Consider the following 24,696-nt stretch of genomic DNA (forward strand, 5'->3'; position numbering starts at 1 on the left):
GAGAAGTTGCGCGTAGGTGCAGAGGTATGCCATCTGTAGATGCGGTTCTTCAAATAATCGTCTTGATCCCGCAAGAATTTATCACGTTTGCGGGTTTGCAGCATGTCACGGTACTCTGAGATCGTGGAGGCACACTTGGTCTTGAGTTCCTCTAGAGCTGTAGCGTTCAGGGTCTGGGAGAGTTGGGTCTCAATGTTCTTGATATTGGCGTCTATGCTGACCAGTTCCTTTTGCAGATAGTCAATTGTGAGCAGTATAATGTCAAAAGAACATTTGTTTAAAATGTTCTCAAATAATTTGCAATATTGTCCCTCTCTCTTTCCCTCTCCCTCTCTCTTTTTCCCTCTCTCCTTCTCCCTCTCTCCTTCTCCTTCTATACATGTCTCACTATCATGCTCTCCTTTTGCTATGCTTTTTTGCCTCCTACATCCTAGGATACTTACTTTGGCTTGTACCTTTGCCTGACAATTCAGTTGTCCATTTTTCCCCATGGTACTTTTTTGTATGAATCATGCCTATTAATTGTTATCTCTCTCATGTTATTAGAGCACACTCTGCAATTGTGAAAGAACCCCAGGATAGGTAGCATAAATGTTACTTGCTCTCCACCGAGAGATAGACCCCTTTTAGTTCTGCTCTCTTCTACACCCATAATCTAAACTGTAATAAAGGTTTGTGGGCAGAGATGAGGGAACCTAAATAGTAAAGTTCGGTGTTTGTACCAAGTACAGACTTTTTAAAAAAAAAATCAGTGTTACAGTTCGGAGTTCGGGTGCTTTATGTATTCTAACCACTCGATCTAGCATCGGTGTGCTCGGGTACACTCAGTGTTCGGCCCAGTGCAAGCCGTTTGCAGTGTTTGAATGGCTTTCCCGGGGAGGTAAAAACATCGTTATAGGATGTATTGTGTACAAGGATAAAACTCCACCCAATGGCTAGATGCATGTGGGCGGAGACCTTAACTGCTCAATCAGTGACTTCCAATGGGGTTCAGGACAAGTCCGGTTCCCGAACTGAACTTTATTTAAAGTCCGATTGAAAAAGCTGAACACGAACTTCAACGGGTCCGCTCATCTCTATTTTTGAGTAGCCCTACAAAAAAAATAATCCCTTGGATATCAGACATAAAAAAATCCTTTAGTTTTTTAGTTTTATTTGGAGCGTTTGACGAGTGGCATGTGCCTCCTTGTGTCATGCTAGAAATAGTACTTCATTCAGGGACTGGAGTGAGATTTCTGACATAAGGAACGCCACAGCTCGTCATGAATTAAAGAACGTTTGCTGTCACGACCCTGTCCCACCCAAGCTCTGCCAATTTTGGAGTGAAAGTGCCAAAAGCCGCCTAATGTTGGCACAACTTTCCGAATTTTTGAGACTTTTCAGAGCTTTGACAATTTTTTTTACATAAAAGCTTTGATGAATTGAGAAAAGAGCGTCTTAACAACTTCCACATATCTAGCATGCATAGTGCGATTCAATTCTCCCCTCAATATTTTTGTGCAAAATATCTACAGCTCTGCCTCAACTCCACAGGTTCTGAGGCAAAATCATCACATCTAGACAATAGATAAAACTAGGCATGAAGAATATGTATTTTACAAGTATTTATTAAAAAAAAACAAGAGTTGAAATGTAATTATATACAATGTGATATACTTCAGAGTTCCTATCTCTAATCTGGGACTGCACTTTTAAGTAAATAAAGCAGTAGGCAACCTGAGATTAGTAAATTATCTAAATATAATCCAGTATCAAAACTATTCAAAAATATTCCTAAAGGCTCTCAAAAGGGCTAACAGTGTGCCAGCTAAAAAAAGAAAATAAATATTCACTGCTCCCCATACCAACCTCTAAGCAATGAAGCCAGTGCCAACCAAGAGGTGGGTGGTATTATTTGCATGGAGAGCAGTGAATATTCATTCTCTTTAATATTGGGTACACATGATCACCCAGCCACTAGGCTTACTGCTGTGGCTGGGCAATCACTTGTGTCTAGTAGAGAATGAATATTCACTGCTCCCCAAGTCCATAATCCCAGCTGTGGGGAGCTGTGAATATTCTGGCAGCTTACGTCTGCGTGTAACTGGGGGCACATGGCAGTAATGTCATGCGCTGTGCTGCTTACATGCTAAAGTCACTTGCCAGCATCAGAAGAGAACACCGTGCACCGGGAGGGCGGAGGGATATTGAGTATAATCATTTATTTTCTTATGTGTGCAGCGTGATGGGGAAATATATACAAGAATGGGCCCGAGATGAGGGCCATATATAGACTGATGGGGACATATATACTAGGACAAGAGCCATATATAACAGGATGGGATAAAGATGGGCAACATATATACTAGGATGAAAGACATACTGTATATACGAGTATGGGAGACATATACCTGGAAGGGGCCCGGTATGGGGGACATTAGTAGAGAATTGGGGGATTTCATCTCCGTAACAGTGTCAGCAGCAGATCCTACCCATATCAGTGCTTCATGACCACATTTTTGCATTAAGTTTTTCCCTATATTCCTCCTTCAAAACCTAGGTGTGTCTTATGGTCCAAAAAGTACAATAATTTCTAAAAAGAAAGAAAAAATGGTTCTTTTACTCACAAATTCTTACTTAAGGAACTGTGGCCGATTTTAGGAGAAAACCCTTTGAATTATAGTACATCATGATGGCTTATCCCGTGTGACTCATCTGACAACATGACCTGATTAATGATAAAAACATTTGGCAAATTCTGAAAGCAAAAATGGCTGCTCCGCTCTGTTGGTTTTTTGATGTCGGCAAGACTTGATTTACCAGTTAAACATTTCAATTATTCACAACATGAAAAAGGTTCCTTCTCCGTGCAACTTCTTCACATGTTTAGCAAGATGTGATTTATAAGAATTATATTTTCCACATTCAATACGTAAAAATGGTTTATTTTGTGTGATTTTTTTGATGGTGAACAAGACCTGATTTCCTATTAAAACATTTACCACATTCTGGGCATGAAAACATCTCCCCTGTGTGAGATTTTTGATGCACAACAAGATCTGATTTCCGAATAAAACATTTCCCACACTCTGAACATGAAGATGGCTTCTCCCCTGTATGAGATCTTTGATGCCTAACAAAATTTGATTTCTGAATAAAACATTTCCCACATTCTGAACATGAAAATGGCTTCTCCCCTGTGTGACATTTTTGATGCACAACAAGGTGTGATTTTTCAATAAAACATTTCCCACATTCTGAACATAAAAATGGCTTCTCCCCTGTGTGACATTTTTGATGCTTACCAAGATCTGATTTTGAGTTAAAACATTTCCCACATTCTGAACATGAAAATGGCTTCTCCCCTGTGTGACATCTTTGATGCACAACAAGAACTGATTTATGAATAAAACATTTCCCACATTCTGAACATGAAAATGGCTTCTCCCCTGTGTGACATTTTTGATGCTTAACAAGATCTGATTTGTAGTTAAAGCATTTCCCACATTCTGAACATGAAAATGGCTTCTCCCCTGTGTGACATCTTTGATGCACAACAAGTTCTGATTTCCAATTAAAACATTTCTCACACTCTGAACATGAAAATGGCTTCTCCCCTGTGTGACATCTTTGATGCACAACAAGTTTTGATTTCCCATTAAAACATTTCCCACACTCTGAACATGAAAACAGCTTTTCCCCTGTGTGAGATTTTTGATGCACAACAAGATCTGATTTCCGAATAAAACATTTCCCACATTCTGAACATGAAAATGGCTTCTCCCCTGTATGAGATTTTTGATGCCCAAGAAAAGTTGATTTCTGAATAAAACATTTCCCACATTCTGAACATGAAAATGGCTTCTCCCCTGTGTGACATCTTTGATGCACAACAAGTTCTGATTTCCAATTAAAACATTTCTCACACTCTGAACATGAAAATGGCTTCTCCCCTGTGTGACATCTTTGATGCACAACAAGTTTTGATTTCCAATAAAAACATTTCCCACACTCTGAACATGAAAACAGCTTTTCCCCTGTGTGAGATTTTTGATGCACAACAAGGTGTGATTTCTCAATAAAACATTTCCCACATTCTGAACATGAAAATGGCTTCTCCCCTGTATGAGATCTTTCATGCCTAACAAGATCTGATTTCCGAATAAAACATTTCCCACATTCTGAACATGAAAATGGCTTCTCACCTGTGTGATATTTTTGATGGTTAGCAAGGGTTATTTTTTGAGTAAAACATTTCCCACAATCTGAGCATGAAAATGGCTTCTTCACTGTGTGAGTTTTTTGGTGGATATTAAGATGTGATTTCCTGGTAAAACATTTCCCACATTTTGAACATGAAAATGGTTTCTCCCTTGTAGGATCCGTTCCATGTTCCACCTCCCTTCTGTAACTTTTATTTTGCTTACAATTCTGTGATAAATCGGAATTTTGAACTTGTTTGAAAAGATCTGATGATAAAGCTTTCCAAGGAAGAACTGGAGGTAAATCTGGGACAACAGCATGCTCTTCATATGTATTATGTGTGATACTTTCATCATCTGTTTTAAATTCTGAAAATAATAGATTTCCATCTGAACTCCGAATACAGTCATGTGCTAAAAATAAACAATGTTATTATTTTTAATGATATTATCTTGAAAGTAATTTTTTTTTTTTAAAACCATAATATCAGAAATTAAATTAGGAAAAAATGTATTCTAAATCTATTGTCCAATTTCGACATCTTAAGCGTGCTTTACATGTTATGATTCTGCATACGATATCGTATGCGATCGTAACCGCCCCCATCGTATGTGCAGCACGTTCAATTTTGTTGAATGTGCCACACAAACAATTAACCCCCGTCACACGTACTTACCCGTCCATACGACCTTGATATGGGCGGCGAACGTCCACTTCCTGGAGTGGGAGGGACGTTCGGCGTCACAGCGACGTCACGCGGCAGCCGGCCAATAGAAGCGGAGGGGCGGAGATGAGCGGAACGTAAACATCCCGCCCACTTCCTTCCTTCTGCATTGCTGGCCGGGAGCCGCAGTACGCAGGTAAGATCTGTTCATCGTTCCCGTGGTGTCACACACTGCGATGTGTGCTACCCCGGGTACGATGAACAATCTGATGTTCAATTCATGAAGAATGAACGACGTGCGTGCGATGAAAGTTTTACAGTTCATTCGCAATCGCATGTAGCTGTTACACATTACAATGTACCTTACGATGCCGGATGTGCGTCACTTACGATGTGACCACGCCGACACATCGTAGGATATATTGTAGTGTGTAAAACGGGCTTAAAGGCCGCTTTACATGCATAAACATCGCTAACGAGATATCGTTGGGGTCACGGAATTCATGATGCACATCCGGCCTAGTTAGTGACATCGTTGCGTGTGACACGTACGAGCGACCGCTGGCTATCAAAAATACTCATATGTATAATATAGAAAAGATAAACCCTATATATAAATTTGCGCTGAACCACAACAATGTAAACTTGGAAAAAAAATAGTATTTTATTTTATTCTCCACTCACACAATAAAAAACAGGAGGTTTCACACAAACTCTATTATAATATACCACAAGTCAATAAAGCATATGGAGCCTCGGCCGACGGCTACCATCTGCTAATATAGATTACAAAAATACAAGTACTTGTATACAATTTGGAATTGTGATAAAGTTACTAAATAAAAATATTAAATAAAAACCTCAGGGAAGGTTTTCTAATAGTTCACAATGTGCACAAAACAAATCTCCGTTTTAAGGCTAGATGACTTCTGTACTACAATAAAATAAGATCTTTAAATATTGCTTTAATTCGTGCACTCCACAAAAGCCGCACTTGCCTTTATCAGGATTATTATTGTCAGCACATCTAGCGTATTACCGCTCAATATTTCCAAGAATGTAGCAATTTAGCAGATAGTTGCAGTCTCTGCGCTACAGGTTTCTTGGTACCTGGATACAAAGTCTCCAGCAGAATAAGACAGGCTATTTTTGCGCTGTGAGTTTTTACATGTACCTGAGTATAGGGTTTAAACAAGAACCCAGCAGGTTTCTCCCTTGTGCAGGCTCCTGGATTCCTGGAAAGAAGATAACACTTGAGCACTTTTTAGAAGTACCTGATCACAGGATTTTCAACGGAGATATAACAAATTCCTCCCCTGTGTAGGCGCCTGATTTCCTGAAACGAAGATACCGCCAAGGCTTTTGAATTGCGGCAGAGCTCCTAGATGCAGGACCCTTCCAGATTCCAGAGGATTAGCTAGGGCATTAACCCCTTTCAGCAGATTTGAGATCCAGAAACTTGATTAGACACACGAACAGGCTGTTCCGCCGTAAAAAGAAAATAGGTGCACTGAGCTTGATCCGACACGTGTTTCAGGGGCGTTACCGGTCCCCTTCCTCAAGGATAGCCCAACCACCAGCTGAGACCCTATTTATACTATAGCTCATTGCAATAACATTAGAACAAACTACAGAGAAAAAAAAAAATGGTATGAAGACATATGTTTTACTAATCGGCTATTTGCAAGCCAAATCTAACACCCTCAATTTAATACAATAAATATAGCACAATAAATACATTAAGATAATTAATTTAAAATTCCATTCATAGAATTAATCAATAAAAATGGAAAAAAAAATATATATATATATATCTCACATATATATATATATATATATATATATATATATATATATACATGTTTCTCACAGCTGCTTTTCCAGGTTTGTCTCGGTCTGAAGATGCTCGGGGCATATACATCACAGGAGGAGCTGGGGCGCATAAATTACAGGAGACACAGGGAGTACACATCACAGGAGGGGCTGGGGCATATAAATCAGTAGGGGGGCATGGACAACCCTGGTGGTGGCACAGACATGACTGGGGACACGGACAGCACTAGGTGGCAGCACGAACAGCACTGGGTCGCAGCACGGACAGCACTGGGTGGCAGCACGGACAGCACTGGGTGGCAGCACGGACTGCACGGGGTGGCAGCACGGACTGCACTGGGAGGCAGCACGGACTGCACTGGGAGGCAGCACGGACTGCACTGGGAGGCAGCACGGACTGCACTGGGAGGCAGCACGGACTGCACTAGGTGGCATCACTAGGGAGACACAGACAAATCTGGGGGACCATAGACATCAACAGGAGGGCATGGACTGGGGGGCATAGACAGCAGTGGGAGGGTACAGACAGCAGTAGCGAGTTCAGAGCACTGGGGGGTACACAGTATTGAGGGGTGGCACACAGCACTGGGGAGCACGGAAAGTATAAGGGCGGCACAGACAGCACTGACCGTGGCATGGGCAGCACTGGGGGGGCATAGACATCACCCAGGTGGTACACACAGTACTAGAGGGTACACACTGTACTAGGGGGTACACAGCGCATTAGGGGGTATACACTGTACTAGGGGATACACAGTTCTAGGGGTATACACAGCATTAGGGGGTACACACTGTACTAGGGGGTACACAGCACTGGGGGGTACACACAGCATTAGGGGGTACACACTGTACTAGGGGGTATACACAGCACTAGGGGGTACACACAGCATTAGGGGGTACACACTGTACTAGGGGGTATACACAGCACTAGGGGGTACACACAGCATTAGGGGTACACACAGCATTAGGGGGTACACACTGTACAAGGGGGTACACACAGCACGAGGGGGTACACAGCACTGATCGGGGGAGGGGGTGGCAGCGATGGGTTTGAGTACTCACAGGGAGAGGGAGTCACACACACAGCACAGGTCCGGCAGGCTGGTAAATCTGCTGCAGCTCTTCTGTGACTTAACGCAGCGTGCAGCTTACCCCGCCCACCAGAGCACACTAGCACAGGTCGGGGTTAAGCCTACAATGTATGGGCTGCAGTCAGGTCCTGGAAGTCAGGATCTGGATAGAGCCCATACATTCTAGCATCTACCCTCAGGGCATCAGGAAGTGGGATTTAAAGGGCTGGCAGCCGGGAAAAGCGGTGCTGCTGCCAGAGCACAGCGGTCCCCGGGAATCTGCCTGGGGGGCGCATAAAAAGTCATCACGGGCCGTATACGGCCCGCGGGCTGGAGGTTCCCCACCCCTGATTTATAGGAATATAGGAATGTATAAAATATATATCTATACACGAGGGAGGTAGGGATATAAATAAATATGGATACAAAGATGAATACAAATATTAGTATAAATATAAATGGGAGGAGGGGGGGGTTTAGTCAATTGAAAGCAAAAAGTTCAATATCATTATTTAGTCCATTCGGTTTTAAAGTGTTTAGCTCAAAGATCCACTGACTTTCAGCTCTGGACATTTTTTTAATAAAATCCCCACCCCTCCAATCCTTTGTAATTTTCTGAAGGCCCCAAATTTTGGATCCCCCAAGAGATCCTCCATGTTTTAATGTATAATGTTTAGACAGGGGGTGTTAATTGCATTTAAATATTTCTAATATGCTCACCAATTCTTTTATATAGGGGTCTTATAGTCCTCCCAATATATGTTTTTTTGGCAGGGACATTGAATACAGTAGATCACTCCCTTCGTTTGGCAAGGGATCAGATCCCTAATAACTGTCTCTTCCTGACCTTTTAAAAAACTTTCTTGTTTCGCTTTTTATATTCTTTACAAATAATGCATTTTTTACATGGAAAGATGCCTTTCATACTCCCAATACTACCTTTAATCTGTCGATTAACCATACTTTTCTGTATACTCGGTGCAACCAAATTTCCTATATTGTTTGCTTTTCTATAGGTAAATTTGGGTGCAATAGGAATGAGATCCCCTATTACTTTATCATCTTTGAGTAAATTCCAATATTTTTTTATAATGTTTTTTAGAATTTTTGCCTGCCCCGTATATTGCAAAATTATGGGTACATTAAAATCATCCAATTTATTTTGTTCCATTATTACAGTAGCCTTCTTCTGCAGTAACTTTTTCATTGAGATTTGTTTAGTCTGCTGGTATACATCTTCTAGAAACCCTTCCTTATAGCCTTTCTCCAAAAACTTTTTGGCTAAATTAACTGCCTCTACTTCAAAGTCTTCTATTTTGCTACAATTTCTGTAAGCCCTGATATATTGGCTCTTTGGGACGTTTAAAAGCCAACTAGGTAGACGGCAGCTAGTTAAAGAAATGTAGCTATTGCTATCGGTAGGCTTATGATATGTTTTAGTTTCAATTCTACCATCTTCAATAAAAATATTCAGATCAAGAAATTGAATTGTTTCTTTACTAAAGGTAGAAGTAAACTGTAGATGGAAATCACTCCTATTCAAGCCCTCTAAAAATTCAATGAGGGAACTTTGACTACCCGACCAAATGAATGTTCATTTGATCGGGTAGTCAAAGTTCCCTCATTTATAGTTTACTTCTACCTTTAGTAAAGAAACAATTCAATTTCTTGATCTGATTATTTTTATTGAAGATGGTAGAATTGAAACTAAAACATATCATAAGCCTACCGATAGCAATAGCTACATTTCTTTAACTAGCTGCCGTCTACCTAGTTGGCTTTTAAACGTCCCAAAGAGCCAATATATCAGGGGTTACAGAAATTGTAGAAAAATAGAAGACTTTGAAGTAGAGGCAGTTCATTTAGCCAAAACGTTTTTGGAGAAAGGCTATAAAGAAGGGTTTCTAGAAGATGTATACCAACAGACTAAACAAATCTCAAGGAAAAAGTTACTGCAGAAGAAGGCTACTGTACTAATGGAACAAAATAAATTGGATGATTTTAATGTACCCAGAATTTTGCAATATACGGGGCAGGCAAAAATTCTAAAAAACATTATAAAAAAATATTGGAATTTACTCAAAGATGATAAAGTAATAGGGGATCTCATTCCTATTGCACCCAAATTTACCTATAGAAAAGCAAACAATATAGGAAATTTGGTTGCACCGAGTATACAAAAAAGTATGGTTAATCGACAGATTAAAGGTAGTATTGGGAGTATGAAAGGCTTCTTTCCATGTAAAAAATGCATTATTTGTAAGAATATAAAAAGCGAAACAAGAAAAAGTTTTTTAAAAGGACAGGAAGAGATTATTAGGGATCTGATTACTTGCCAAACGAATGCAGTGATCTACTGTATTCAATGTCCCTGCCAAAAAAAGATACATTGGGAGGACTATAAGATCCCTACATAAAATAATTGGTGAGCCTATTAGAGATATTAAAAATAAATGCAATAAACAACCCCTGTCTAAACATTATACATTAAAACATGGAGGATCTCTTGGGGGATCCAAAATTTGGGGCCTTCAGAAAATTACAAAGGATTGGAGGGGTGGGGATTTATTAAAAAAATGTCCAGAGCTGAGAGTCAGTGGATCTTTGAGCTAAACACTTTAAAACCAAATGGACTAAATAATGATATTGAACTTTTTGCTTTCAATTGACTAAACCCCCCACCTCCCCTATTTATATTTATACTAATATTTGTATTCATCTTTGTATCCATATTTATTTATATCCCTACCTCCCTCGTGTATAGATATATATTTTATACATTGCTATATATTTTTATATATTTATTATATTCTTACATTTTTATATTTATATTTTTAGTTTTTTTATAATAAAGTATGATCTAAATTTGCGGTTTTCTTTTATGGTTTCCTTTTAAATGGTAATAAGGATATCAGGTCTCCCTTTTTGTTATGATGGATATGTTGGGTGGTATATTAATACATATATCATTTTTTCCATTTTTATTGATTCATTCTATTAATGGAATTTTAAATTATCTAATGTATTTATTGTACTATATTTATTGTATTAAATTGAGGGTGTTAGATTTGGCTTGCAAATAGCCGATTAGTAAAACATATGTCTTCATACCATTTTTTTTTTCTCTGTAGTTTGTTCTAATGTTATTGCAATGAGCTATAGTATAAATAGGGTCTCAGCTGGTGGTTGGGCTATCCTTGAGGAAGGGGACCGGTAACGCCCCCGAAACACGTGTCGGATCAAGCTCAGTGCACCTATTTTCTTTTTACGGCAGAACAGCCGGTTCGTGTGTCTAATCAAGTTTCTGGATCTCAAATCTGCTCAAAGGGGTTAACGCCCTAGCTAATCCTCTGGAATCTGGAAGGATCCTGCACCTAGGAGCTCTGCCGCAATTCGAAAGCCTTGGCGGTATCTTCGTTTCACGAAATCAGGCGCCTACACAGGGGAGTGATTTGTTATATCTCCGTTAAAAATCCTGTGATCAGGTACTTCTAAAAAGCGCTCAGGCAGTATCTTGTCTCCAGGAATCCAGGAGCCTGCACAAGGGAGAAACCTGCTGGGTTCTTGTTTAAACCCTATACTCAGGTACATGTAAAAACTCACAGCGCAAAAACAGACTGTTTTATTCTGCTGGAGACTTTGTATCCAGGTACCGAGAAACCTGTAGCGCAGAGACGGCAACTATCTGCTAAATTGCTACATTCTTGGAAATATTGAGCAGTAATACGCTAGATGTGCTGACAATAATAATCCTGATAAAGGCAAGTGCGGCTTTTGTGGAGTGCACGAATTAAAGCAATATTTAAAGAACTTATGTTATTGTAGTACAGAAGTCATCTATCCTTAAAACAGAGATTTGTTTTGTGCACATTGTGAACTATTAGAAAACCTTCCTTGAGGTTTTTATTTAATATTTTTATTTAGTAACTTTATCACAATTCCAAATTGTATACAAGTACTTGTATTTTTGTAATCTATATTAGCAGATGGTAGCCGTCGGCCGAGGCTCCATATGCTTTATTGACTTGTGGTATATTATAATAGAGTTTGTGTGAAACTCCTTGTTTTTTATTGTGTGAGTGGAGAATAAAATAAAATACTATTTTTTTCCAAGTTTACATTGTTGTGGTTCAGCGCAAATTTATATATAGGGTTTATCCTTTCTATATTATACATATGAATTTATTTTTCCCCAGGCAATAAAGGGTTTTTTGCCTAAAAAATTAGCTGCAGAACCAATTGAAACATTGGGTTTAGCACTGACCTTGTTTTTATTTGTATCAAAAATACTCACCTAATTGTTGATCGTTGACACGTTGTTCATTTCCCAAATATCGTTGCTGGTGCTTGGACGCAGGTTGTTCATCGTTCCTGAGGCAGCACACATCGCTAGTGTGACACCCCAGGAATGACGAAAAACAACGTACTGCGTCCTGCCGGCAACGAGGTGGGCGTGTTGTTAATGCGGCTGGTCTCCACCCATCCGCTTCTATTGGCGGGACGCTGTGTGACGTCGCACGAACCTCCTCCTTAAAAAAGAGGTTGTTCGCCGTCCACAGTGACGTCACTAGGAAGGGAAGTATGTGTGACGCATCATAGTGATATTGTGCGCCACGGGCTGCGTTTTGCCCGTGATGCACAAATGACTGGTGCTTTCACGAGCGACATCGCTAGCGATGTCGCTGCGTGTAAAGCAGCCTTAAGAGTAGAGATGGGAGATCCTCCCGATGGTCGGGATCGGGGAGACTCGTCCGATCATTTTGTAAAGATAGAGATAATACAATCTTGCGTCCGATCACCAATCTTGGACTTTACAGTTATGGGATGGGGCGAGGGGGGGGGGCTGTTAAATAAAGAATACAGTTAATAAACAGTGTCATTATACTTACAGGTCCTGCAACGTGTCCTGCACTCTGTCTCCCGCCGCTTCTGCTTCCGAGTACGATCATCAATGTGTCCTCTCGGTAACCAAAGGACCTTCCGTGACGTCATAGCCATGTGATCAGTCACGTGGGAATGTTGTATTATCTCATTGGCTACAGACTGGGTCATATGACTATGACGTCATGCAAAGGTCCTGTAGTGTCACCATGCTCGCCGGCAGACAGTGCTAGCCTGAGCATTCTCTGTGCTCGGTATAAACGGCGACTGCCGTGTACCGGCGAGATGCTGGGGCACATGCTCTGCTCCCCCTCCCTGCATGTTGGCGCTCTTTACAGAGTCAGCCCACACGCAGGGATTGGCTGCCACAGCCGGTGCTGAATAGCGGCACTGGGAATCAGGTGATCGGAGATCACCATTGCTATAGTAACCCGCTCGTTAGGTTACTACGGCAACGGTGGCAGTGGTGACGTCACCGCTTACCAACCCGCAGCCTCTGATCACTCATTAAGTGACTAGACAGCGCAAGGAGCAGCAGCATTCTTCCTCCCCCTCGTGCATTCTGATATAGCAGAGCTAGATCAGTGACAAGACCAGGATTGTGAAAGGGTGAGAGGGAGTAATAAAGATGGAGTCCATAAGTGTGTCTTTGTATTTATTTCTAATAAAGTATTTTTTCTCTGTGTAGTGTCTTTGTTTTAACCCTTTATTGGAGATTCTTAATGGCCGGGTCAAACTTGCCTGACATTAAGAATCTCGGGCTTAATACCAGCTAGTAAAACAAAGCTGGTTTTAACCGCTTATTACCCAGGGCCGCTGGTAGAGTTGAATACAGCGCCAAAAGATGGCGCCTCTATGAAAGCATTAGTTTCTGGGGCAGCTGCAGACTGCAATTTGCAGCGGGGGGGGCCAGAAAGCTTGGGCCACCCTGCACTGACGATTCCAATCCCCAGCTGCCTAGTTGTACCTGGCTAGACAGAAAAATTGGGTGAAGCCCATGGATTTTTTTTTTCGTTTAATTATTTCATGAACTAATTAAAAAAATGGCTTCCCTATATTTTTGGTTCCCAGTCGGGTACAAACAGGCAGTTAGGGGTTGGGGGCAGCCCATTCCTGCCTGCTGTACCTGGGTAGCATACAAAAATATGGCAAAGCCCACTTTTGTTTGTTTTTTAAAAAAAAAAAAAAAAAAAAAGCTTCCCTGGGTTTTCCATTGCCAGTGTTGCCAGTGAAGTTAACACCAAGGAGTATGCGTTAGCAGCCAGGAGCTGCTTGGATTACCCTTAGCTAGCAATAGAAAATGCAGTGAAAGCCAAGGCATTATGTTTTTAAATAGCTAAATAAAAAAAGATTTAAAAAAATGCTTCCCTGTATTTTGATTGCCAAGGCAAAGCCAGACAGATGGGGGTGGGCGTAGCGGTCTGCTTTATGTGCGCTGAGAATCAAAAATACCGCGGAGCGCTGCATCATTTTTTTTTAATTGTTTCCTTATTTTTATACAACTATATATTGTGTACCAGTATAATTAATATATATATATATATATATATATATTGTGAGGTATCAACCGGCTGTATTACAAAGGGCCGGTATGTTTTGCAGAAGCGTGGGTGCTCTGCAATGTGAAGCTGGCTGGGACCTGTGGTTCCACAGGATTGCATTACATGCAGAGCCATGGAAGGGTGTGTGATGCTGATTACACACTCCTTACCACCTGTGGGTGTGGCTCCATGGGTTAAAGCAATCCTGTCTCTGAACCTGGGAGAAGTGTGTCTAGGGCAGTCTAGAGATAGGCTGGCTCTAGATGTCCAGTGTGTGGACTGGAAACAAGTTAGAGCAGAGCCAGGAGCTCTGGGTGTTTCAGCCTGCATGGAGGCTGATCACAAGGCTCTGATATAGAGTCTGAGGTGAGTGCGGCCAGGCCAGGGCTGTAGGGCCGAATCTCTCCTGGAGGAGAGACAGACAGGGGTCTGCAGAGGGCCCTGGGTGCTGGAAGGAACCTTGGCTAGAGTTGTACGCTGGCAGGAGCCAGAGAGTAGGGAAGTTGCTAAACTTCTATTTTGGACTTATTGTTTATGTTTGAGGGCAGTTTATGCTGAGTGTTTTTAAATAAACTGCCAGAATTTCTATGAAGAGACTGTGTACGTGTGTTGCTGAAGCTACCTCACACCGCTGCAAGCGAGTGAAACCCCCACGTTGCAGGGCGCAACGTTCACATATGGTGTCTCGAATGCGGGCATGCGGTCTGGTTGCTAGGGGCAACGCAGCCTGGTTGCTAGGGGCAACGGCATAGAACATATTCCTGTGGATACGGACTGCTTGCGGTGGGTCGGCGGGTCCACGAAAATTTTTTGAAGCGGTTTGCGGTGGATCGGCGGGTCCACGAAAATTGTCTGCGCACTCAAGCAGCTGGCGGTGGATCGGCGGGTCCACGAACAGGGACAGCGCTCTCAAGCACCTGGTGGTGAATCAGCAGGTCGTTGGGGACCCGTGCTGCAGTGGCGAGAGTCCAGCGACTGGAGGTTCCAGGCCAGCCGGAATTGCAAGGCCCTGCTTGGTGAGCAGTGATACACCACAGGCTGGAGATCCTGGTTGTACGGGCGGTACAACCCGGAAAGGTTAGTGGTTCTCTAACCCCCCCCCTGTCTTTGACCACCGGGTATTACCCATTGGAGCGCCCCTCCTGTGCCTCTTTTTCGTTACAGCATGGAGGAGCTCCTGAACCAGCTGCTGCAGAGTCAGCAGCACCAACAGCATGTGCCTGGAGGTCCAGTGACAGCAGTGGGGGCTGAAAGCCAAAAAGAGGGAATGGTCCCTGCGGACATTGTGGAGGAGCTGTACCAGTTCCTGGTCCGGGGACAGCAGGAGCTGTCGGTGTGTAGCGATGTCACAGCCATGGACCAGTTTGAGCGTTCCCTTCAGGGGCCAGTATGGACACTGGGTGCCCAGGGAGACAAGGGCAAACGGTGTGAACTGGGGGCTAAGGACATTACATGGAAACCGCAAAAGGGGGCGGAGTCCCAGAAGGGAATAGTTGCCCATAAGGGGGTGGAGTCCCATAAAGGGGTGGTTGCCCATAAGGGGGTGGAGTCCCATAAAGGGGTGGTTGCCCATAAGGGGGTGGAGTCCCATAAAGGGGTGGTTGGCCATAAGGGGGTGGAGTCCCAGAAAGCGGTGGTCCCCCAAAAGAGAGCGGAGCATCCCAAATCCAAGGGTGAAGTGGTGCAGATGGACTGTAGCCAGGGACAACAGTGTTCATGCCTTAAGTGTCCTGTTTGCAATATAGACCACCCATCCGACGAGAAGCCACGTCTGTGTTCCGTGGAAGTGGATGGGGAATCTGTAACAGGAGTCGTAGACTCAAGGAGCTTGGTGACCCTGGTGAGGGCCACCTCTGATGTCCACTTGATTCCTGGAAGGAAGATCCACGTCGGCTGCACCCACAGTAATGAGACAGAATACCCGGTCTCCAGAGTGGTCATTAAGACAGCCTGGGACAGTGGTTCTCATGATGTTGCTGTAGTCTCAGATTTACTGCACCCAATTATTATAGGTTGGGACTCTAAATTATTTGTGCACTTGTGGAAGCAGGGGGACGTATACGGTTGCTTGTGTAAGAGCCGGAACAGCCCAAAGGAAACCCCACCACATTGGGAGGTGAAAAGGGGTCCTTGTTGTGCAGTTATGTGTGGTAAGGAGGAGATAGCACCTCCTAAAATTGACTGTCCTAAGTTAGGGGTGACCAAAGAAAATGATGGACGGACCCAACTTAGTGTCATAAGGACTAAGGGAATAACCGATAGTGTGACCGTTAAAAACGGGGTAGCTCCAGAAAGGGAGGCAGATATCTGGTTAAGTGGGGACATGATAGTCCAGGATGCCAGGGGGAGTGATGATGACTCCAGTAAAGACACTGACTCTAGTAAGGTGACAAACGAGTACAGTGTGGTACAGATGGGCGAGAAGGGCAAAACTTCCTCCCGACGCCGAAGACGTAATAAGCGCCGAGAGGGGGCACAGTGTAGGCCGTCTGAGGGTGCAGAGAAAGTGATATGCCTGGTTAATGAAAACATGGTGCTAGTAACACCTGCTACGGAAGAGTCAGACAGTGATATCCTGCAAAAGAAAGAGGAATCAAAGACTGAACTGACACATTGTCACGACAGAAACCAGCAGGGTGAAATTGCAGGGGAGGAACCGACCAAAGACGTAATGGCGGTGTCTCCTATAATTTCCATGCATGAAGCTGGAGGTCTGTTGGATGATAGCGCTGTACGAGAGGACATCCTACAGAACAATATAGGAGAAGGAATCCAGGGCAGTGTTGGTGGAGTACAAATCCACAAAGGTCATGGTGAGCAGACTGGTAAGCTACCCAGTGGTGAAGTGATGAATGTTGAAAATGGTGCCAAGGTTCTAAGAAGAACAGAGTACCGTGCTGAAGGGCATAACACCCTGGTAGAAGGCGATGCTGTAAATGCCCAAGAGAAGGCAGAGGGTGACACTGCAGAGACCCAAGTGGAAGTTGGAGGGAATGCAGTGAAGTCCCAAGACACAGCAGGTGCTGTAAAAGCGGAAAGAGCCTCTGAGGAAGAGGTGAAGTCTGGACATGAGGTCTCATCAGAAGCTGAGAGCCTGACTGACTCAGTGGGTAAGACCAAGATCGCAGACAAGAAGATTGGCTCAGCTAAGAGCCTGAAACCCAAACGTTCTGAAGCCGAGATGGAAAAAGCCTCAGAAATAGTGTGTCGTAGACCAGAGAGGTCCGCAAGTGAAGACTCATTCAAGAGGATGAGCAAAGACCATCTGCAACAAGAGATACTTCTTAGGCAGGCTACTGAGAGTCGAGTAAGGGAGCTGGAGAAAGAAGTGGCTGAGCTCCGAAGTCGCTTGGCAGAGTACCAGTCCAAGTCCCAGGGAGCCTTGGAGCAGATGGAGCAGCGAGTGTCAATCCTGACCAAACATGTTGAAGCAGGGGAGGCCCAAAGAGAGCTGACTCTGGAAGCTAAACTTGACAAGCATGTGGCAGGGATGAATGAGACTTCTGTAGTCAAGTGCATGGTGGATATACCTAAGGACTTAAGAGAAGCGTGTGCCACCGAGTGCATGCATGACGAATTTAAGAGAGCTGTGGAAGCGTGTGAGGTCTACTGTACCCCAGGGGCTGAACAGTTAGTGATATTGTCCACCAGGGAAATTACTGGGCAGCGGGTGGCTATTCTAAAGGACATGCACTTCAGATGTGTTCGTATGAAGTGGCAAGTCCAACTGCAAAAGGAAGAAGCCACTAGACAGCTAGAGTATAAAAGGAAAGCGCAGAGTCTGGCGGAAGATATTGTCCAAGTACCCCGGGCTCTGGTGGGGAGAGTCATTGGAAAAACCGGACGAGTCATGCAAGACGTGGTGAATAAATCAGGATTGGTGAGATTAAGAATCCCTGCTGCTAATGAGAGCAAGATACCCAGGGAAGCTGGTATGGTTCCGTTTGTCTGTGTCGGGACTGTAGAGAGTCTTGGAAACATTCGAAGCCTTATTGAATATCGGGTACACCATGTACGTGACATGGAGCGGTTGTGGCAAGAAAACCTGAAAATTAAGGAGCAGCTTCGCCAACTGTGTGGGGGACAGCAGCCGTCTTCCACCCGTTGTTCAGAGGAAAGAAGTGTAAGATGGCGTGTCGGTCCAGTAGTTCAGACGCGCGATAAAAGGAATCGCCGACAGAGTGTTAACCTACGATGTACTGTAGATAGTGGCTGCTATGAGCTTAGAGTTCCCGACAGTAGCCTTGGGGGTACTCGAGAAAGCCTAGGTTCGGACAAGACTGTAGGTTTGACTGGGGACATGTCTCTCTACTACGGTGACCCTGGGAGGGGGTCAGGGAGAGAACGGTCTGGAAATGGGACGTCCTTTAACCCTAGGTTGACCAGACAGGGTTTGGTGACAGTGTCGGGCGATGCCTCAGGGACTACTGCTCTTGGACGGCCCTCTCAACTGGTGGGGCATGGCAGCGGGGATGCCCTGTCTCGCGGCCCCAGGTCATTGGCAAGTGTTCTCCCCTACGGGTTTGAACAGAGGGGGAGGGTATGTGAGGTATCAACCGGCTGTATTACAAAGGGCCGGTATGTTTTGCAGAAGCGTGGGTGCTCTGCAATGTGAAGCTGGCTGGGACCTGTGGTTCCACAGGATTGCATTACATGCAGAGCCATGGAAGGGTGTGTGATGCTGATTACACACTCCTTACCACCTGTGGGTGTGGCTCCATGGGTTAAAGCAATCCTGTCTCTGAACCTGGAAGAAGTGTGTCTAGGGCAGTCTAGAGAGAGGCTGGCTCTAGATGTCCAGTGTGTGGACTGGAAACAAGTTAGAGCAGAGCCAGGAGCTCTGGGTGTTTCAGCCTGCATGGAGGCTGATCACAAGGCTCTGATATAGAGTCTGAGGTGAGTGCGGCCAGGCCAGGGCTGTAGGGCCGAATCTCTCCTGGAGGAGAGACAGACAGGGGTCTGCAGAGGGCCCTGGGTGCTGGAAGGAACCTTGGCTAGAGTTGTACGCTGGCAGGAGCCAGAGAGTAGGGAAGTTGCTAAACTTCCATTATGGACTTATTGTTTATGTTTGAGGGCAGTTTATGCTGAGTGTTTTTAAATAAACTGCCAGAATTTCTATGAAGAGACTGTGTACGTGTGTTGCTGAAGCTACCTCACACCGCTGCAAGCGAGTGAAACCCCCACGTTGCAGGGCGCAACGTTCACAATAATATATATATATATATATATATATATATATATATATTACACACACACACACACACACACACAACTCTGGCAAAAATTAATAGACTACTGCAAAATTTTCAGATTTTCTGATTTTTCTCTTTATAGGTATACTTTTTGAGTAAAATGTAAAATTGTTGTAAAATAAATACATTTTCTGTTTGGAAATTCGGAGACTTTGTCAGTAGTTAATAGAATTAAGAAAACAGAAACTGAAAATTGTGCAGTGGTATATTAATTTTTGGCAGAGCTTTGTGTGTGTATATGTGTGTGTGTATATATATCTATCTATCTCTATCTATCTATACATATATCAGACACACACACACTAATAGAGGGAGAGAGGGAGAGAGAGATTATACAACTCTGGAGAAAATTAAGAGACCACTGCAATTTTTTCAGATTTTCTGATTTTTGTCTTTATAGGTATATTTTTTTTTTTTTTTTTTTGAGTAAAATGTAAATTGTAAATTCAGAGACTTTGTCAGTAGTTAATAGAATAAAAGAACAATTTACATTTTACTCAAAAATATATAAAGAGAAAAATCAGAAAAACTTGCAGTGGTCTTAATTTTTTGGCATAGCTTTGTACACATACACACACACACATTGTACATATATAAAATGTAGACAATATATAGTTATAGAAAAATAAATCATTTAAAAAAAATGATGTAGCGCTCCACGGTATGTTTGATTCTCAGTGGATACGAAGCGGACGGCTACGGGCTGCCACCCCCACCCCCATCTGCCTGGCTTTACCTGACTGGCAATCAAACTACAGGGAAGCCCATTAATTATTTTTTTTTTTTAAATAATAAAAAAAAAAAAATGCGTGGGCTCCCACTGTATTTTGATCACCTGTCAGATAAAGCCAGGCAGCTGGGGGCTGGGATTCTCGGCAGCCCGCAGCCGCCCCTGGAAATGGCGCATTGTTTCTTAGCGCCATTTCCAGGTGCTTTAACCAACTCGTCTAGCGGCCCTGATGGCGGTGGCACGCTGGGTAATAAAGGGGTTAATACCAGCTTTGTATTCTCAGATGGTACTTAGCCCGAAATTCATGGTGTAACGCCAAATTAGACATGACCACCATGAATTTCTAGTAAACAGTAAAAAACACACATTTTTTTATTAGAAACAAAAAAAAAACATTTAGAGAATCCATCTTTATAATAAAAAAATCCTTAGTCCGACGTAATGTACAGGTAGAGCAATGTCAGCTTCATCACTGTGCACAGACATAGTCTATACACAGTGAAGCAGAGAGGCAAGTCAGCTCTGCTACATCGCTCTCTACAGAGCAAGAAGCAGCATGACAGTGAGGAGATGATTGCACTTGCGTCTCACATGGGCATCACCTCGCACAGACTGATCTCAGGACAGGAGCGCTTCAGCTACATGGAAACACATGCAGCCGACCTGCTGCTGTCTGGAGATTGAGCGCCGTGATGCCACACTCGCACAGTGACAGTCAAAGTTCAATCGAGTGTATAAGCCATGGACTCCGGTGAACCCTGACGTCACCGCAAACACAGCCGATGACTGCCGAGTGCCGAGCAGTGCAGTGAATACCCCCGGAAGTTAAGAGGACCTTTGAAACGTCATAGTTATGTGACCAGTCTGTAAGCCAATGTCTGTACAACATTCATACCAGCTGGTCACATGGGTATGATGTCATTGAAGGTCCTGTAAGTCCAGTGTTGGTTACCGGGCGGCACAGCAATGAATGATCACAGAGGCAGAAGCGGCCGGGAGACAGTCTGCAGGACGCGTCGCGGGACCTGCAAGTATGATCATAATGTTTTTTTAATAATGTGCTTCCTTTTTACAGCCCGTGGACCCGATCTGTAACACAAGCTTTCCAGGAAAGCTCGTGATCGCTAACGTGCACACGATCACTATGTGATCGGTATGAACCCCGATCTTTACAAATCGGGATCGCCCATCCCTATCTAAGAGTTACATCTTCGTTAATTTGAATCTCCCATTACTAGCACCAGTTCTCTAGAATGTGCTACAGTAAATAATCTGATTGTCACCATGTGACTGCAAGATAATGAGGGACAGGGGCCTGCTCTACTGTCCCTCACGCTAGGGGACCCTAAACTGTTCCTAACCTCTCGATTACCCCTGAAGATGGAGATGCCTGAGTATCGTGCCTTACTATTCTCCTGACCAAATCTAATCTGTTATCCCCCAAGGAAGGAAGGGGTAGGAATATGATGGAAACACAGATTAAGACAGACAGGACACATTGCAAACTCACAGAAATAAACAGTGAGAGACTAAGGAGAAAAGCAAGAGCAGAAAGGCAGCAAGAAAAAGACGAGGGTTAACACCACAACAGCTCATAGCAATAATACACAACAACCACCTGTAAGTCTGGGTCACAACACCTCACCAGACCAGTATAGGTAACCTATAGCTGGCATTAATGAAATAGTCCAGCCAGCATATACAGAAAGGGAGTAATGGCTACTTTCTCCTCTACAGCATGTGATCAAAGACATTAACAAGCAGCCCAGCAGAGAATAACTCTTGCTAGACTGCCCAAGCCTGTGTTTCGACGCCTGCATCTCCCTGCACTGCTCACAGATATCAGAGCAGTTACCATGCCGAGTACCAGAATCTATAATTTCCACAGATCCTGACACCGCCATGACAGTTGGAAAAACCTACAAAAATCTCCTTGTAACATGGATCCACAACATAGACAATTTCAAAAGAGATTTTGTTTCAAAGACGAACATAAAATAGTTACAGACAGATGCCGGATATTTAACGGGATTGTCCGGGACTACAAAGTTGATGGCCCATCCTTAGGCTTTGTAACCAAAGCAGGTAGCAGGGTGTTGCGGTCTGTGCAGACAAGCATTCGAGCTCCAATTCATCAAAACCGGCAATGGACACTGACAAATGACATCAGGGACTGGACTGAGATTTCTGGTATAGGGAACTCCACAGTTTGTTATGAATTAGAGAAGCGGTGGCATCACACCCTTCTTCTGGTCAAGCTCTGCCCATTTTGGCAAAGCTGGTTAAAATTAGCGTGAACACACACACACCAGCCTTTGGTAACATGACATGATGTCAAAAAGGTCCTTAAGCAGTCCTATAATTGGCATATAAACACTGGGGCCCCTAGGAGAATGGGGACCTGTGAAATTGTCCAGTTTGCGCTCCCTTTCCCCTAATGCCAGCCTGTGTCCTGTTCAGTTATTTTAGACTCCTGCAATTAAGAGACCTTTAGTTACATAACGTCACATGACTTTGAAGTCATCAAAGGTCCTTAAACAATCAACCTCAGAATACAACTGATGGGGTCCCTAAGACTGGGGTTCCTGAGAAATTGCGCAGTTTGACTCCTCCCAACGCTGGTCCTGACTGTAACTAGGACTTATTTTTGGAGTAGGGCTTATATTTCAAGCATCCTCCAAAAATCCAATAAAATCATGCTATGGCTTATTTTCGGTGTAGGTCATCTTTTCTGGGAAACAGGGTATTCATGAACCCTCTGCAGGTCTTTGAGTTGCCTTCATAACGACATAGAGAAGGCACTGGAAACAATAGCAGAAGAAGCAAAGAAAATACAGCTGAAAAAATAGAGCAGGAAGTATAAAAATGTAAACACAAAATTAGTGCAGAAAGTACGAGTAGAAATCTCTTACAGGATAGAGCTGGAGGAAACACATCCTGAGGAACATCGGGATCTTCTTGTCTACAGTCCTGTGGGAGAAGAGGACGGGGACATCTCTCTGGTGTTGTCCTCTTACTGGATAGACCTGGAGGAGACACATACAGGGGCTGAATTCATTCCTTACATACAGATAATTATAGGCCGTGTGTATTTAGTCCTGTCTATTACCTGGTGATGTGAGGGGCTGGGGAACCTCCATCATGACGTCCTTGTACAGATCTTTGTGTCCTTCTAAATACTCCCACTCCTCCATGGAGAAATAGACGGTGACGTCCTGACACCTTATAGGAACCTGACACATACAATGATACCGTCACCCCCGATCCCTTCATAGCGTTACTGTATAATGTCCCAGCATTCCCAGCAGTGTCACCTCTCCAGTCAGCAGCTCAATCATCTTGTAGGTGAGTTCTAGGATCTTCTGGTCATTGATGTCCTCATGTATCGGGGGGGTGAGGCCCCGTGATTGGGCTCAGGGGTCTTCCCCATCCCTCAGACACAGGGGCCTGACAGCGCTCACTAGAGGTCTTCTTCACTACTGTGTAATCCTGGTTATGGAGAGACACAGTAAGAAATCTCACTCCAGACATTTCCAGAGTCCTCACCTCTCCAGTTCTCTCCATCTGTTATTCCCATAGATAAGAATGATGTAATGTGACGTCATCAGAATCTCTCACCTCTCCAGTAAGCCGGAAGAGGATCTCTAGGGTGAGGTGTAATATCCTCTCCGCCATCTTGTCCCTGTCCATATCCATCCTTCACGGGGCAATCAGGAGAATTCCCTTCTATTGAGCAATTGTTCTCGGAAGAGTATAGGTAGCTCTGGAGAGGAGTTGATTTTTAGAGGCAATGACGTCACCGGAAAGGGCGGGGCCTCCTCAGTCCGGTGGAAACGTTCAGCAGTGGGCGGGGCCTCCTCATTGCCGTGCTGATCTGTGGGCGGGAAGCAGCAGTGCTCGGGCTCCTCTGTGCAGAGCGGACGGATCCTGACCCTGAGGTGGGAGAATATTCAGCGTTTCCTCATTAGTTATAGCTCTGGGGTCTCAGCCTGGATGTTGGGGGCACAGAGCAGTGTCTCCTGTCAGTGCTGTGGGCTGCAGCTCGTGTATATCGCACGGGGAATGTACTGACGCTGCAGCACCGTGCTTTAGAGGCTTCAATAAGAAAGTGGGCTTATGGGGGTGGTTACACAGAGCAGGGGGTGATGCTGTGAAGGCTTTCATAAGGAATGTGGGGGTTACACTAGGCAGGAGGCGACGCTGCACGTTTGGGGAGATTGCACTGGGCAGGAGGCAACGCTGCAGGTTTGGGGCGCTCGCAGGAGGCGACGCTGAACGCTTGGAGGGGCTTGAACAGGGAAGGGGACTATACTGCACGTCTGGGGTTACTCGCAGGCGGCGACGCTGAACGTCTGGGGGTGCTCAGAGGGAGCGACGCTGAACGTCTGGGGGTGCTCACAGGGGGCTATACTGCACGTGTAGGGGTGCTCACAGGGGGGAGAGGCTGCACGTCTGGGGGGGGCCTCGCGGGGGGAGAGGCTGTACGTCTGGGGGGGCTCGCAGGGGGTAGAGGCTGCACATCTGGGGGAGGCTCGCAGGGGGC

General features: G+C 44.2%; 1 protein-coding gene across 1 annotated transcript; it reads right to left on the reverse strand.

The window, feature by feature from the left end:
- Nucleotides 1-523: 523 nt before the first annotated feature.
- LOC142312321 (uncharacterized) lies at nt 524-23,547 on the reverse strand. The gene is made up of 4 exons (XM_075351250.1): nt 23,468-23,547; nt 23,263-23,386; nt 23,066-23,179; nt 524-4,595 (listed from the first exon to the last, which is right to left on the reverse strand). The coding sequence occupies exons 1-4, from the start codon at nt 23,489-23,491 to the stop codon at nt 2,923-2,925; spliced, it is 1,935 nt and encodes a 644-aa protein (XP_075207365.1). The 5' UTR covers nt 23,492-23,547; the 3' UTR covers nt 524-2,922.
- Nucleotides 23,548-24,696: the final 1,149 nt, after the last annotated feature.

The sequence above is a fragment of the Anomaloglossus baeobatrachus genome, chromosome 5, assembly GCF_048569485.1.
Source record: "Anomaloglossus baeobatrachus isolate aAnoBae1 chromosome 5, aAnoBae1.hap1, whole genome shotgun sequence".
In the NCBI taxonomy this organism is placed as follows: domain Eukaryota; kingdom Metazoa; phylum Chordata; class Amphibia; order Anura; family Aromobatidae; genus Anomaloglossus; species Anomaloglossus baeobatrachus.

What these genes read in the sequence shown, in the direction of transcription:
- LOC142312321 (XM_075351250.1), bottom strand. Translation starts at nt 23,491, where the DNA reads ATGATTGAGCTGCTGACTGGAGAG. An exon ending in TTGAGCTGCTGACTGGAGAG is followed by an intron (nt 23,387 to 23,467) that starts GTGACACTGCTG and finishes TGTATGTGTCAG; the next exon opens with GTTCCTATAAGGTGTCAGGA. An exon ending in CCAGCCCCTCACATCACCAG is followed by an intron (nt 23,180 to 23,262) that starts GTAATAGACAGG and finishes TGTCTCCTCCAG; the next exon opens with GTCTATCCAGTAAGAGGACA.